Source organism: Barbatula barbatula (assembly GCF_947034865.1).
Source record: "Barbatula barbatula genome assembly, chromosome: 4".
NCBI classification, from domain to species: domain Eukaryota; kingdom Metazoa; phylum Chordata; class Actinopteri; order Cypriniformes; family Nemacheilidae; genus Barbatula; species Barbatula barbatula.
Window position 1 is genome coordinate 3100403 of NC_136768.1, and position 16382 is coordinate 3116784.

The 16382-nt window shown below is 37.5% G+C and overlaps 1 protein-coding gene across 2 annotated transcripts in view; it reads left to right on the forward strand.

Annotated features, from left to right (window-relative positions):
• Window positions 1-15382, forward strand: part of camk1da (calcium/calmodulin-dependent protein kinase 1Da) — a 35135-nt gene extending 19753 nt beyond the window's left edge. The window contains exons 3-13 of one of the 2 annotated variants that reach the window (XM_079454189.1): window positions 607-681; window positions 1633-1654; window positions 1785-1849; window positions 3280-3418; window positions 3494-3620; window positions 6440-6515; window positions 8560-8672; window positions 9635-9713; window positions 10337-10424; window positions 11222-11495; window positions 11603-15382. In XM_079454189.1, coding sequence (XP_079310315.1) covers window positions 607-681; window positions 1633-1654; window positions 1785-1849; window positions 3280-3418; window positions 3494-3620; window positions 6440-6515; window positions 8560-8672; window positions 9635-9713; window positions 10337-10424; window positions 11222-11495; window positions 11603-11733 — 1189 coding nt within the window. In that variant the 3' untranslated portion in view covers window positions 11734-15382. The remainder of the gene's footprint in view (window positions 1-606; window positions 682-1632; window positions 1655-1784; window positions 1850-3279; window positions 3419-3493; window positions 3621-6439; window positions 6516-8559; window positions 8673-9634; window positions 9714-10336; window positions 10425-11221; window positions 11496-11602) is intronic. The other variant, XM_079454190.1, reaches the window with a different exon arrangement.
• The last annotated feature ends 1000 nt before the right edge of the window (window positions 15383-16382 follow it).

Genomic DNA, 16382 nt, shown 5'->3' on the forward strand with positions numbered 1-16382 from the left:
CATTCATAGAGTAGCATAAACGGTGGAATAAGCAATAGTTAAAGTGTAATTTTTTGGGAGGATCTATTGACATAAATGCCATTTTCTTTTAATCTTACATAATGAAGCGTTGTTTTTATCACCTTAGAATGAGCGATTTCTATCTACATACATCGCAGGTCCCCTTACATGAAATTCGTCATGTTGTTTCTACAGAAGCCCTAAAAGGTCAAACTGCTTTAAGAAACGCGGTCTGTAAATGCTACGTATTACTAGTTATCACCTTCGGCAAAGAAGCGAAAATGTGACAACATCTTAATCCTGTGTCAGCCAACGTAGTGCTTGGAAAGAGATGGAGGAGCGGTGGAGTGAGCCGTTGGTTGCAATTCACAACCTCAGTGCTTCATGCTGCTAAATTTCATACACTAGACCTTCGATTTAACAATTGTTAAAAATGATATCTTATGATCAACATGAATCAAATATAATCAAAAAGTTCTCATTGAGAAGAATTTGTAGTGATTTTTTTATCTTGTTTTAAATATTAAAACCTGCCACTGAATAAGTTCAAGATCTCATATTGTTAAATAAAGCACACAAATGTGTTTTGTCTATTTTCTTTTGCAGAATTAAGCATGAGAACATAGTCGCGCTGGAGGACATCTATGAAAGCTCCAACCATCTCTACCTTATAATGCAGCTGTGAGTATGATCAACTAAAAAAAACTCAACCAAAATGTGTTTATGTCATTCTGATCTGTATTTCTCTTTGTTCTGTGCCCAAATTTGTGAAGTTTCACAATACAAACGGTTTTTAAAGTTTGTATGTGAGGTGAGAGGTAAAGCTCACACACTCAAGTTCAATTACATGTCATTAACAAAGAAGAGCCGTCAGGTTTTCACAGCATAGGAAACATAATATCGGGTTATTGTTTACGAATGAAACAATCAAAATCTTGTACGTACATACAAACTCTCTCGCTCACCCCTCGGCTCTTTTTGTACAGGCAGGAACGATAAGTGAAAATCTTTTCAGACTAATGTTTACTTCATTACGAGACCTATTTTTTTTCTTACAGTAGATCGATATTAAGTCGTATTGTGTTGCCCTGTGCAGAAACACACACACAAATGTTTTACACAGCTGGTGTATCTGGAAGCTGGTCGACAAGCCTGACGTCCAAGGGTTTTTAAACGGATGAGAGGTCAAAGTTCGAGCATGTACAGAGAACAATCACATAACACAGATAAAGACACATACGGCATTGCGCAGGTGCATGCGTGTATTATGTTTGTATAGAAATCTTGATTTACATTTGCAATGCGAATGTGGAGTAACAGCTCTCTCTACAGTCCACCTGAACCTTTGGCTTGACCTGATGTCGCTCAAAACCAGATCTTTCCATGGTACACTAAAAATAGGTCTTTTTTCAAATATAATAGTCAAGCTTCATAAAAGTAGTCTATATGACTGTATACAGCCGTTGGAAAAAACTAAGATAAATTAGGAGACCATTTCAAAATTAATTACAGTTTTACTATTTATGGTTGTGTTTAGGTCAATATATAATTTTAATTTCATTTTGTGAACTACAAACTGTATTTCTCCAAAATTTCAAATAAACATTCTTTCTATTTGCATTTATTTTGAAGAAAACGAACACTGGACACACAGGTCAGAACAACAGAAAAGATGCTGCTGATTGTCTAAAAAATACAAAGAAAACAAGTTCATATTCATTTTAAGCAATATTTCTAATTGTATTTAGGAAAATATCAAAATGGTATGTCATGGTATTTCACAGGACTGTTGGATGACTACATTTAACAGACACTGGACTGGAATGGGCACAATGCATGTAGAAAAATGGTAATTGTCTCTAAATTTGATCAAGACGCATCTAAACAAGCTTATCAATTTTTTTAAGGACCTGAAAATTACATATACAAGTGTTTGGTTAGATTGTTCGTTGGTACTAAACTGGCTGACCGGAGTAGCCCTGTAACATCATTATATAATCCTCAGACATTTCTGTATCGGTAGACTTCTTGCAACTCATGAAAGAATAAAAATTAGGACTGCTCGTAAAATGATAAGAAAGGATTTTATTCATTCGGATGGGATGCAAAATGTCCCTGCCAGTCCAGCACTGCATCCATCTGTAAAGAACGTGTGTAAGCTTACTTTAAAGTGGTTTTGATAGACGAGACTCCTGCATCAGAGTACATTGTGTTCGTGAGATAAAACTGATAGCGCTGACGTCTGGCTGACATTACAGTTCAGTTGAAATCTTTGTGATGGTGAAAGTACACTTGCTGTGTGGATTCATTCAATACATCAGAACAGGGAGAGGGAGGACTTGACGGGAGAGGAGGGGGATAGAAGAGCAAAGCGGAGGATTAGAGGAAACAAACATTTATTTTCTGTCCTCAATTCGCCCCTAGAAACTTCATTGCACTTTGAATCGCAGAGTGTTAATGTGAATGTTGGCCCGGAGCCTGCCCCTCTTTCCCCTGTTAATGTCTTGCACGGGGTTCGCGTGTGCGTGTGTTTGCGCATTACAAAGAGAACATTTTGGCATATGGCTAACCGATGAATATTTAAACACAACCAATCTGCTTTCTGTATGATCAAACAGATGCAGTTTAGAAAGCCTCTCCATAATTCACACTGCATGTACAGTACGTTCGTGCCTTAATAAGTGTGAGTAAAGAGAGATATGAGCTTTTCCTTCACGAGCGTTGGATTCAATTCACAACGGAGAAAGAGGAGGCATGTCGATTTGTTGATCAGTAAGAGTTTGAGTTAATAAGTGTGCAGATCTTTCTCTGCCATCTTTAGCATCACAAAGGTGGTAACGCAAAGACAGAAGACAGCACCTTACACCAGTAGGGGGCGCTAATATATCAGCAGAAGTTTGAACCCAACAGTCCAGTCCAAGACTCTCGGTGAGAAGCTATGGGCTGTTCTCTTTCTGCAGCAACAGATTATACAACAGCAATTCCCGCAACCCACTCAAGTCACTGTTTGAGGCGGAATTTGCATAAAAAGAATTGGCTAATTCGGCCGCATGCTATCTAGATGGAAAATGTTTTTTGCTTAAGGTTCTTTTGACAGCTGTGTGTTTGCTGTGAGAGATAAAGTCGGATAAAGTTCTGCAATGTGGGGGATTTGTTTATCATCACAGTCGGCTTGGAGTACCCCCTACAGGCCGCTTTCAGATATTGCAGTCCTACAGGTGCATTAGGACACTTAAAACAATAAATGCATAAACTGAAAATGTATTATGTTCTTTTCAGTGTATCTGGTGGCGAGTTGTTTGACCGCATCGTGGAGAAAGGGTTTTACACAGAGAAAGACGCCAGCGTGCTTATTAAACAAGTTTTGGATGCCGTCAACTACCTCCACAGTATGGGCATCGTGCACAGAGATCTCAAGGTGAAGTAACATTGAAACTTTGCTTATTTGTGTTTGATGCGTTTGATTTTAATGTTCGTGTGTTTCTACTCTCAGCCAGAGAACCTGCTGTATTTCAACCCCCAGGATGGATCAAAGATCATGATCAGTGATTTTGGCCTGTCTAAGATGGAGGGGACAGGTGATGTCATGTCCACAGCCTGTGGAACACCGGGATATGTTGGTAAGAGAGATAAACCGATTCTGTAGAGCGTTGAGTTAGCAACACAACAGGTTTGAATTCTGCCAAATGAGTCTGAATGTACACGGGTATTGCAGCTATGGCAAATTTTGTTATTTTAACGTAGTCTCAAATGTTTCTACTGACATTTCTTTTTTTTAAAGTCAGACCCAAATGAGACAACGGTTGAAGTTAATATTACGTGGATAGCAACGGTCAGATCATTTTGTTTTGAACGAGTTTGGTACCTTGCCAAACATTGGTGAAATTGGAAAGATCTTCTTTGAAACTGTTGGCGATTCATGTGAGATGAAGCAGGATTTGAAATATGTCTCATGTTTAATATCAATTATGATAGATTTCTATGTCATACAGTAGTTACCAAATGTGATGGATAAATTAATGTGTTCGCTCTTTTTGAAATATATTATCAGAGCTGTATTGGTCATTTTGTAGTTGTGCTTTGGTGTTAACAGTGTTGGACTGTTACATATTCAATAGTGTAATAACACGACTGTACAATGAGTCTCTCCAAAATGTTTTTAATTATAGATATTGTCATTATAGAGTGATAGACATGAAACGGCCCTTTTAGATCATTCAAATAAATAAAACTAAATATAGTAGTATTAATAACTGACCAAAGTAATACAAATGTGACAAGGATACATTAAAGCACGGATTTTAAGGTTAGACTTTGAATTTTTATGTTAATTCCACTATTGCACACAGACATATTACACATAGTTTTTAGTTCAATTACATCAGAGTGATCCTTACTTTACTTTTTTAAGGGAAATTACAGTTACTAGTTACACCCAACACTGGATGTCAGCCAGAGAAATGACTGCTGTAGTCAAAACCAAAAGGTTAAACTGATAAAACATTAGTCAGTATGCTTTATATATCCTGTGCGCTTTTTGCGTTTCTATACCTTTTTTGTATATTGGAATAAAACTCATATCTCCTGATATGCTATACTTTTGTATCTAATAGCTTAAAAGTTTCGTTTTCTTGTCTACTTCGTATCACACACCTAAATATTTAGATTATTCAAACCTGAGAGGGCATTAAAAGCAAATATAGAAATATGGCCCCCAGACAGGCTAAAGTTGGACTCGCAATTTAAGAAACATAGTCATAACTGTCTTGTGGGGCCATTAAACCTGTACATTCCTCTCCTCCTGAACATGTGAGGGTCATTATACGGTTGAAATATACCCAGTAAACCAGCGTATCTGTGCTGTAACACACAGACACCTGCTGTAGTTTGCTCTTGCTGATGTTTGATAGGATTTAAGTCACTGTTGCATTGTATCTAGAACATGCATGTTCATGTTTTAAGGTCGTCTTTGTGAGCATGGGAACTCTTTCAACATCGCTGTGTCTGAAAAAACAATCCGGAACCAGTTGCATCCCAGGCTGGGGTCATGCAATGATGTGTGTTTGAAGAATGTGTGTGATGTTTGTTTCTTCTTGGTATTCCTCAGAAGACTACCAGACTGAGAGCATCACAAAGGCACGCGTGTTTTTTGTGTTTGTGTGTCTGGACAAATTGTCTGGCTTTCTCTCTTTTTGTCTTTAAATGGAAATAGTCTGAGAGTTTAAAGGATCAACCACGACGTAGTGTTGCACTTTAGCTGCTCATATTTCTCTCAGTTTTTGTTTGTGTCCTCTCTCTCTCACTCACACACTCATTTATATAAGACACAATGATGAGATTATATTGATCGCAGCCCTAAAATAGCCCGTCTTGGAAATATTCCAGCATTCCTACGACTGGAAAATACACTAGTTTTAATAGAAAAGTGATTCAAAAACAGGTGTGTGTTTGCGAACACACGGAAATTTTACTCACGGTGTAATTTTGTCGTCTAAGATGAATTGATTTTCAGTCGCATTAATCTTTCTTTTTTCCTTTCTCTGTACTGTAGTTTTACGTGTCTTATAACTACAAATGAATAAACGTCTTACAGCTTGACAAACAACAGTTTCACAGTAGATTTCACATTAACGTCTTGAACTGCATTTTTTAGTGGGCTGTTATTTGAAGGTCAGTTTATTTCAATTCTGATGGAAATGTGCTTCGTTTCAACTGAAGAGCTTTAACAAGCAATAGATGAGTCAATACGGCATGCTGAAGCCCTAAACCATAGAATCAAAGCTTTTGTGTGCTGAGCGTAAGCTTGTTTCCTGAAGGGAGGAAAATGTGTAGTGGCAGAAAATGGAGAGAATAATAGAATAAATTCAGAAGGACTGAGAAGCCTGTATTCCCTTTAACCTCCTGTGGATAAAACAGGATTGTGTTGTTATACAGTCTCCACAATTGTATACAGTAAATATCTGGCTTGTATATTGTATATAGTATATAAACACATAAATGTTGTAGATACATACACATATATAAAAAGTGTGTGTGTGTGTATATACACATCCACATATTTGTATACATACAAACACAAAAAATATATATATTTTGTAAATATTTATAATTTTTTATAATTTGTCGTTCTGAAAATTTGTGAATTAAAAAAAATAATGTACAACCACCAATCATTATGTGGGATACTATAATCAGTACAGTTTGCTTATGTATACTGCTCATTTTGCCACATAGGTCATTTTTATTTAACTGGATGGAAATTAACATACAGTATAGTGTCATGCAATTCAATTTGGTGCCACTAGTGTCAAAAAAGACACTTCACCATTTGAAGTATTAACATATGTTATACATTAATTGAGTAATAGGACAAAAATGCTTTGATGTGATTGTTTTTTTCGTAGTCTTGATATCTACGCTTCTATACTTCTTTCCTCAGCTCCAGAAGTTCTCGCTCAGAAACCGTACAGTAAAGCCGTTGACTGTTGGTCTATCGGAGTCATCGCCTACATTCTGTGAGTAACCATAATGCAACACTCCTCCTCCCTCCCACTGCATTTTGATATTAATCTGAGAAAATCCTTCGTCTCTGGTTTGAATGAAACAAGAGATATAAATACAGGTCATGACAGGCCAACGCTTGCTTATGTTTATAAAGTGTTAGTGGAACAATGAGTATGTAACCATCTCTTACATTTAATGACCCATCGTTTTCTAAACGGATACAGATGTTACACCCCACTTTGAGAAGGCTCCTTATACGGTGTTATTGTTTTGGTGCAGATTGTGAACGTCACTAAACGTGAGTCATTAAAGAGAAAGTCGATGTCTGACATGCAAATGAGATGCTGTTTGATGACAGATTTCTGCAACGCTTTATGGGAAATTTAATTCATTTCAATTCACTTTTTGTATGTTTTCATCTCCAGTTTTTTTAGTGGCAGAATGTGTTATAAAAACTGTGCGTTTCAAATGAGCTGCAGCCATCTGGGCTTATGTGTCTGTTAGCGTTTCATTGCAAGTCTGAGTAGAAACAAATAATCATAAATGCTCACTGATAAATAACAAGAAACAAGAGGTGGAAGACTTCATGTACTGTATATAAGAAATGGTCTCCATTTTTCGTTTAGTTTTCTCATTCGTACTTCATTTGTCTTTAGGCTTGACAAATATTTAATGTCACTTTTATACATGCAATTCTTATGACAACATATTATTAAAGGAACAGTTCACCCAAAAATGAAAATTCTGTCATCATTTACTCGCCCTCGAGTTTAATATAAATGTATTTGAACATAGAGAAAGATGTTTGAAAAAATGCTTGTAACCAAACAGATCTTGGCCACCATTGACTACAATATTAGGAAATATTGCTTTATTTTTTCTATTAAACAGAAAATGGACTATGATGGTCAATGGAGGCCAAGAACTGTTTGGTTACAAGCATTTTTTCAAATATCTTCCTTTGCGTTCATCAGATTTGTAACAACTCAAGAATGAGTAAAAGATGACAGAATTTGGATTTTCAGGTGAACTGTCCCTTTAAAGATGATGTAATTTGTATTATAGTAACAATGGTTTATGTTTGATACACATTTCAATAATAGCCGAACTCTATATACATTTAAGCGGACTGTCTTTTGTTTTGGTCCCTCGCTTTCGAGCGCTCTGGGCCGACTCCTGTGCCAACACAAACATTCACTTGTCTTTCAACAAACCGGCAAAGCTGTTAATGAGATTGCAGTTCCCATCACTCCTACGCACAGATGCCCTCATCTGACGCCTTCACGTGCATTGAGTCACAGCAGAGTCTGTCGCTCACAGGACGACATTACAACGAAAATCATTCTTCTTGAACAGCCGTCTATACGCTGTGACACAGATAACTGTTGACAATACAACAATGTTGAGCAGAGATCTAACACTGAGATCGGAAGGTTCAACTTTGCAGAAAGCTGCCATCAGATTTGGCGACAGGAAGTGATGTCACATGGTCTTAAGTCTAAGAGACGTGTTTTAACATACAGATGTCGGTGATCTCCAGTAATCGGTAGTTAAACCACCTAAAGCTAAAGATATGTGGCATGTGTGTGTTTTTACTGATAACCCCCCACCACATGTCACGGTTGGTTGGCTCTTTCTCAGGTGTGATCATTGCAATGACAACCGGCTGAAACCGTAGCTAATTCTCATAGCGTCTGATCAGTTAACCCATCGGGATGTGAGAAAGACACCAAGCTAATGGGGCCCAAATCAGCCATTAAATTGCCATCCCTCTCACCTCCACTGCCTGCGTTACGCATGGGAAAATGCTTTTTAATGTCTCGGGTGATAAGGAAAACAAATAAAAGTTGAATATTCCTCAGGATTAATCTGCTATCTTTATTTTTTCGGAGAGTTAATAGGGTTTACAGTCAGTGTTAAACACTCCACTATGTAATTGTAAATCAAAGTGTTAATTCAAGATTTGAAGACAAATAATGTGAGGTGTTAGAGGAATTATTCACTTTTTTCATTGTTTGTACATTCTTCAATGTTTCTACGGATGTTTTCTCACAGGCTGTGTGGTTATCCCCCGTTTTACGATGAGAACGACTCCAAACTTTTTGAGCAGATCCTGAAAGCCGACTATGAGTTTGACTCACCATACTGGGATGATATATCTGATTCTGGTAATGTCTTATTTATCTTATTATTCATTTTATCTTAATTTCTTATAAATGATCTTGGATGATTAAAACTAACATGTACATATTTTTTTCACCCACCTTCAAGTTGTTCCAAAGATATTTGGAATAATGCTTACAATTATACAGATCTCAACACCCATTGACTCCCACAGTAGGAATAAAATACATTTTACCTGTAATGGGGCCTTTAAAATAAGAAATTGAGTTTTACAATGAAATAAATTACTGTGCAATACTAAGCACAGTTGTATTTTTGTCTACAACATACATTTTAAGCATACAACTTCAAATAGAAAGATGTTTAGCATCATGAGAAATCAGTCAAGTGTTTCAAAACGTTTGTTTTTGTAAACAGTGTATATATATAAGAATATATAAACAATTTAAAAATAAAGCAAATAAACAAATATTATTTAAAACAACTGCCAACCTTGTTTTAATAGTATTTTTTATTTTTTAAATCCTGTATTTGATGACAAAGCTTACTATCGCTGTCATTGAAGGCATTGACTCGCTGTACCCCACAGCTAGCATTCTGATTTGAAAAAAATCTCCTATCCTCCTGTCAAATAACTGTGAAACACACAGAAATTAGGCGAATGGACTCATTTATGGGTAATTTACCTATAACTCACACCAGCATGAAGAATTACTGATGGATGAGCGAGTCCGTAAGAGAGTTGTGATTTACAGGAAACTGAGCACAAGCTCTGGCATTCAGTAAACACCTCGAAGTTTTTATATCATTACTCACATGGATGATGACATTTTTCCGACCTACCAATGAGCTAATGAATCTAACTCTGTTAAACACTGATACAAAGTCTCTGTTCTGTATCACCATGTGGAATCACGAATTGTATGATAAACAAACTGTATGTTTTTCCTGGTTTCTAACTTCAATATTGCATCTTTAAACAATCAGTTTTTTGTTTCATCTGCAGCAAAAGACTTCATCGGCTGTTTGATGGAAAAGGACCCCACAAAGCGATACACGTGTGAACAGGCCCTTCGGCATCCCTGGTGAGTTACATGTCCCGATCATCGACGTCAAGTGCTTCATAGAGATTTGACCGACGGGGTTAATTCTAGTCAAATCATTGTAAAGCTCGAGTACAGCAAACATCATTTGTGATTTAATATTGTCAATAAAGTCCTCAAAGACTTTAATAAACAATGAAAGCGTAACCTCATGAGCAGCGTTTAGAGGCCGCGTTTATTTCATGTTATTAGTGTGACATTTGATTCACATTCGAACGAGACGCTATCTGTGTCAGTCGGGGATTGCATGTGCGTCACGAGTATTAGGTTGAATCCGCTCTCTCCATTATTACGCTTGGAGATCTCTCTCAGGAATAACAGAAAAGCTACTGAATAAACGCTTGCCAATTAAGACGCTGCGCTTAATCTCGCATTACGCATTCCAAAGCGCTAATCAGCAATTAGCACATGCTCTGCAGACACCACTAACAAGCCTTCACCACACAAGAGAGAAGAAAATCAGAGAACAGGACTGAAGGACTGAAAACTGTAGAGAGCTGACGTACTTGCCAGTAATTAAAAGTGCTTAAGAGCAGAGAAGATGTCTGTAGGTGAAAGAGTTGCTGGTTTTGAATTTTAACTAACACTCGATTTGTTTTCTTCAGGATCGCAGAGGACACGGCACTATGCAAGAACATCCACGAGTCCGTCAGCCGACAAATGCGCAAAAACTTTGCTAAAAGCAAATGGAGGGTGAGTTAACTGTATGCGTCAAGAGTATACTTAACATTTTAGTAAGCATAGCCTATTTAAGTTAGGTACTTTATGTAGTAATGTAGTTGTACAGTAGTATACTTGTAAATGAACCATGTCAATGCTACTTGGTATTTAATTAATAGTATACTTTATTTTAAGTGTAACAGTGGTAAAGTTCAGTACACAACTTGTTTACAGGTACGTTTTTTTTTGTTTGTACTGCAACTATACTACAAATGAACCTATAGGAATACCGTTTACTAACATTAAAGTACTACTAGTTGTTAATATAACAAGTATACTTTTCTTTAAGTGAACTTAATCATACTTAGTTTACCGTTTATATATTATTTATACTATACTGTTACTATTTAAACTTAAACATGTAAATTTATAAGACAATATGCAAAACTATGAAAAAAGTATTCAATAGGCTACTCAAACAAAAGTAAACAACTACTAGCCAAGTATACTGTAGTTAGAATACTTAAATATTTATGATCTCGAAATAAAGTACAAGATTTGACACATTTTATAATTTGTAATGCAAAATGAATAAATGAAAATAGTATAGACCAAATATACTATATACTCCAAATATCCTTTTAAATGCAAATTTTAAGTTTATTTCTAAGTAGACATATTTCAAAGTAGACTAAACACGCTTATTTTTTGGTTTAAAATAAGGACACAAATAGCATATTCAATTCTTTTTTGTAAGGGAAGGCATAAGAATTCAGTCTTTCCATTTAACTCTTCTTTCATTATTGACTTCTGGTCTATCCGTGTACCAGCAAGCATTCAATGCCACGGCCGTGGTTCGACACATGAGAAGACTGCAGTTGGGCAGCAGCATGGGCAGCAGCATGGATGCCACGCATTCGAGCAATGCCAACCAAAACCGCGTGAACGCAAACCAGACCCCGACCGCACCGCCCAACCAAACACCAAATTCAACACAGAATGTGACCGCGTCTCTCAGCCAAAACCACAAAGCTGCTCAGATCCAGAATACAGTGCTTATTAATGACATGGCGACAGGCACCGCCTCTATACCACGCAAAGACTGTAAGTTCTGCGCTGATGAGCTCAAAATATTACTTTATTCAAATGAACCAAACTATTGAATAAACTCATAAAAATGTCTGCTCACATTCATGCATTTGTATTTATAGGTACGGCTCCTCCCCACACTTGCTGTTCTCTGGCATCAGCCACCTCCTCCACCAGCTCAGGGGCGGAGCCCTGCAGGCCACACCCTCCTTCGGTCACGTCTGTTAGTACAGTTGTAACAGGGACCAAGTGACGCCAGGTTCTGCGGGGAGAGAGCTGGGAGGCCACCGCCCTGTAAGCCCCACCCCTCAGCCCGCTCCCCGCCCTGCCGTCAAAGGAAGGCAGAGGACTGATCCATCGCCATAGCAACCACCGAGAGGCTGAAAGAAATGCGCGCCCAATGCACTCCGTTTGACCTGCCAATTAACCTCCAGGCACCTAGAGGGCGCAATGCATGCAGCGGCAGGAGAAAGGGATTTCCAACAGGAAAGCTTTCATTTCGAGAAGGCTGGACAGAGCTGTAACGTCTTTGCTATGAATGTGCTATGAACTTCGCCAGCCAGCCATGTTACCTTTTGGAAAAACGAACGAGTCAAAGAGCGCAGCGGTTTAGCTGCGAAAGTGTGCATGATTGTGTCCGCCTTTTAAAAGAGGGCGGAGCCAACGTCAAAGCGTTATTCTTAATATATCTTGACTCTTCTAGCTCTTCCCTCTTTTTCTGTTCGCTCACAAATTTATTTCTCTATTTCTTACTTCTGATCTGTTGGGGCTTTCCACGGATTTGTCATGCTGTCCTGCAAAAGTGCTTTTAAAATCACGTTTTAAAAGACTGTTTTTGAGACATTTTCGAGTCGAGACTATCTGTTTGCACATAGGCTGTACACGAGAACGGTTAGCTGAATTACTGTATTACGATGAACGGGAGATTAGCGATTCGATTTGGGTTTTAACATCGAGGTTAAAACAAGCTGTGGGTTTAATTTTGATAATTCTTTTGCAAACGCAGGGACAGGACGAAGCTTAAGGAGTCTGACGAAATGTATTCGTGAGCTCCACACACAGACGTAGTTGATGGTAGATTACTGAATATAGTTCAACTGTCAACACTTAAAACACGCATGCACACACAAATCTCCCAAAAAGCCATGGCAGCGTCTTTCTACGTGTACGAGTTCCCAGTGTACGAGTTCTCAGGGAATTCCGCAGCTTCACTGGGCGCCATGTTGGTTCTGTCAATAGTAATACCTACATGGTACAAGATTGTTTCTTATGTGAAGAATGTGGATTAGTACGATGGACAGCTGTTAAACTGCGTCACAGCGTTCTCAAAAAGATTGTACGACAAAACGCTAAAACGTTTGGCTGCTTTCACGTTATTTTGGATTACGTTATGACTATGACAAACATTGCTGCGCTATTGAAACATTGAGGTTTGTTCAATAACATCAAATGGACTTTAGAGCGTGAGATTGTTCGGAAACTAAAACATTGCACAAACGTTACATGGTTTAAGGTAGCTATGCATGTAGCTACATCTACATATTTCGCTTAGTACGTCATCATAAAAACGATGGTTCTTCACAATTTTGCTAAAGCTGTGAAGCATTTTCAGTTTAAAGTCTAAAATAACGTGAAAGCAACAAAAGAACTTTTATTGACGGTAAACATATTTCTAAAATAACAAAGTGGCTGATTGTTAAGAATTGGTTTAAGGGCTAAGCGTAGATTTGGTCACTTCCTTAGTGACGGCTAACTGGTCTTCTGTCCCCGGATGGCTCTTATAATGTCCAGCAAGTTTTTGAAAGTGACTGATGTCTTCTTTGCCCTTTACGGTTTGTTAATATCACAGGAGAACTTGTCTGCGGACACAGGGATTTAAGAGTATGTGACATTTTCCAAAGTGCCATCTTATATCTTCATGCATTTTTCTTCACTGTCTTCTTGAATGTTTGTTTCAGTATAGATTAAAATAGAAGATATTAAAGCTAAGGGAAATATGAAATGAGTTTGTATTCTCAGAAGAGAGAAACTTTGCAAAGCATTTAGAAAATACTTGGGCAAGAATTATGTTTGTATGTTACAGAATATGTTTAGTGTTAATGGATCATTCGGCACATTTCTTTTTCTACTTTCGGAGTCACTTGCAGTGTATGCATGAAATGCTATGGATGTTTTAGGTTTATTATCTTAAGCTTTATCAAACACATTTTCTTTGGTTTATAGAAACAACTTGATAATTTTCGTGCTTGGGTAAGGAATTATATCACATAATACGTTAGTTTTTATAATACACAAAAATGTTTGTCCTTCGAGCTGTAAAGTGGGTCTACATAATTCCTGATAGTAAACAACTTAATCACAATAGAGGTATGTTAAGACGCCTAATATTTTAGTTTTGTGGCTATACTTTGGAATCTATACTGGTTTCATATCTTGTCCCATTGACTTCCAGTGTACGTGCATCGACAAACTTGGACAAAAATGTTAACAATTATTTACAGGTATCAATAGTATTTCACCAATGATTTCAATAAGGCTTAAGTCATATTAAACCTGGAATGTTACTTTAGGTCCCGTTGAGTTCAGTGTTTGTGTACTATGTGTTCGTGATCGTCCTTTTGTCTGTGTTGTGGAAACAAAAGTATAAAAACCAAAAGATGTGTGTGGGGGAATGTTATTAGGTGACACAGTGGGTTACTGCCATGCCAAGCCAAACACAAACATCTTTCAATTAATATAATAATCAAAATGAACTATATGAATGAATCGCTTTTAATCATTTCATTATTTTACTATTTTACTTACATTCTACCAAACTAAACACATGCACTCATGTGCCATGACACACACAATCCTGACTATTCAACGAGTGCAATGAAGGACAACAAAAAGTAAAAAAATAATGTAATCCGATTTGTGTTTTGTTTACTTATAGTATCATCATTGTTAGTCTGTGTCCAGAGCAGTCTCTCTGTTTGTCCAAAAGCTTTGTAAATAGACCGTGATTGTGAAGTGTCTGCTATGTTGTTTCTGAAGAAATGATGTGCGTGTGTGTTTTCTCCTAAATGTTTATTTTCATCATTCCTCTCTCATGTTGTTCTCTAAGCACTGCCTTTCTCTGGAACTCAACCGCAGACTTTGGATCTGTATATGCGGCCCTCGCAACCTGTGTCTCTCGCTCGGTGTCGTACTGTAAGTGCTGAGAAAAAAAAATCACATTTCTATTGTATAAATTGAATATTTAACTGCGATCGGTTGTGATGCACCTTTCCGGGACTTGTTTTTTTACCAACTCAGGCGTCACTTTTGCCTCTTATGATGGAAAAGCTGTGACTGACAGGTGTCTGTGCTACCCAGTAACTGTGCAGACTCGTCCCCTGAATGTTGACTTATTACTGCGCGACTTCGCTGAAGATCTTAAATCATCTGCAACTGCATCGAATGATTTTAGAAAGAATTGCCAGCATGTTCATTGCGCTTATCGGTTCAACGACTTGTTCTCACTATGTAACTATATGTATGAAGAAACATGTCTATATCTATCTATCTACTATCTATATATATCTATATATAGCCTACACACATTTAAAAAAATGCAACTATGACAGTGCAGGCTGTTATCTCTGCGTCTCTCACAACCCTGTCCGAAGTAAAAGTTGCCCAGTGAAATGTGAATTATATACTCATATGCATGTGACAATGATCCATGTTTTGGGAGTGGCATACGAATACTAACTTTACTGTGATGTGAATCTTCTGTTGATACGGGGCTTGTATATACAATGCCTTTGACAATCATCTGCACATATCAGAATTTATATTTCATGCTGTAAAGTAATTGGGGAAAGAATGGTTGTTTTTTTCTGTTCCTTTTCGTTTTCCTTAAATAAATCCTGAATGATCATCATATGTCTTTCTGGATCAGTAGTCAAGGTGTGAAACTCAAGTTAACAGTTTTTCCACTCAATCTAGATTGTTTATTTGATCCAGCAGCTTTAGTTCAGTCGAGCTATGTTTACCGTGAAAGTGTCTGTTATTGGTTTTGGGGTGGTGGTTCAGAATAGTTTAGTCTGTTGATCTACACAGGTGATCAGTGATGTTCGCCTCATGTTCCCTCATTAGTGATCAGTATGGCTGGATGTTGTCGGCCTCCCACCAGCTCTGCGCTTCAGGCTAAACCGCCTGTTACTGAATCCGAAACAGCGGCCGAGGAATGAGACCATGTGAATATCATGCTCTGCATGACCGCTTACAACCCCAGACATCTGCATTTAATACTGATAAAGTAGTTATTTGAACAAACTATCCGTTACTTTAAGTTGCATTTAGTTTTTCAATTAAGTTTAGCTTATGTTGCACCTAACATAAGTGACAATTTTGCTACATAAATGTTTTTTTACATTTAAATAAGTCAACAAAAATGTAACAAAACAATCTTTGTATAATGCTTATAGTTTATGCTCCGCACTCATCCATCACATTCAAGTATTATTTGTGTTTTGGTTCAATCGGATCGATTCAGATTCTTGTTCTGTGCCAAACGTTTTTCTGCGGGCCTGGCAGAACACATTTTCATTTAACACACAAACATCTTAAATTAGACTCTTGTGATTTCCCGGGAGGAAAGCACATATTGTTTTTCTTACGCTGCCGAGGGACCTGCAGAATTTCCCCATCGTTTTCCTCTTTAAATGAATGACTTCTAAGTGCTTTATCAAAGCTACAATGGGAAATTGTGAGTCATGCACATTTAAGAATTTGCTAAAGGGATGAATAAATAGTGTTTTGTTGAAGGGACACTGAGGGTTTTCTAATGGATGCTTGGGTTATGAATCACTTTCTCCAAAAAGTGGCGCGGATAAAAGAAAAACGTTTGTATTCGGACATTTGTCTGCAATTAGG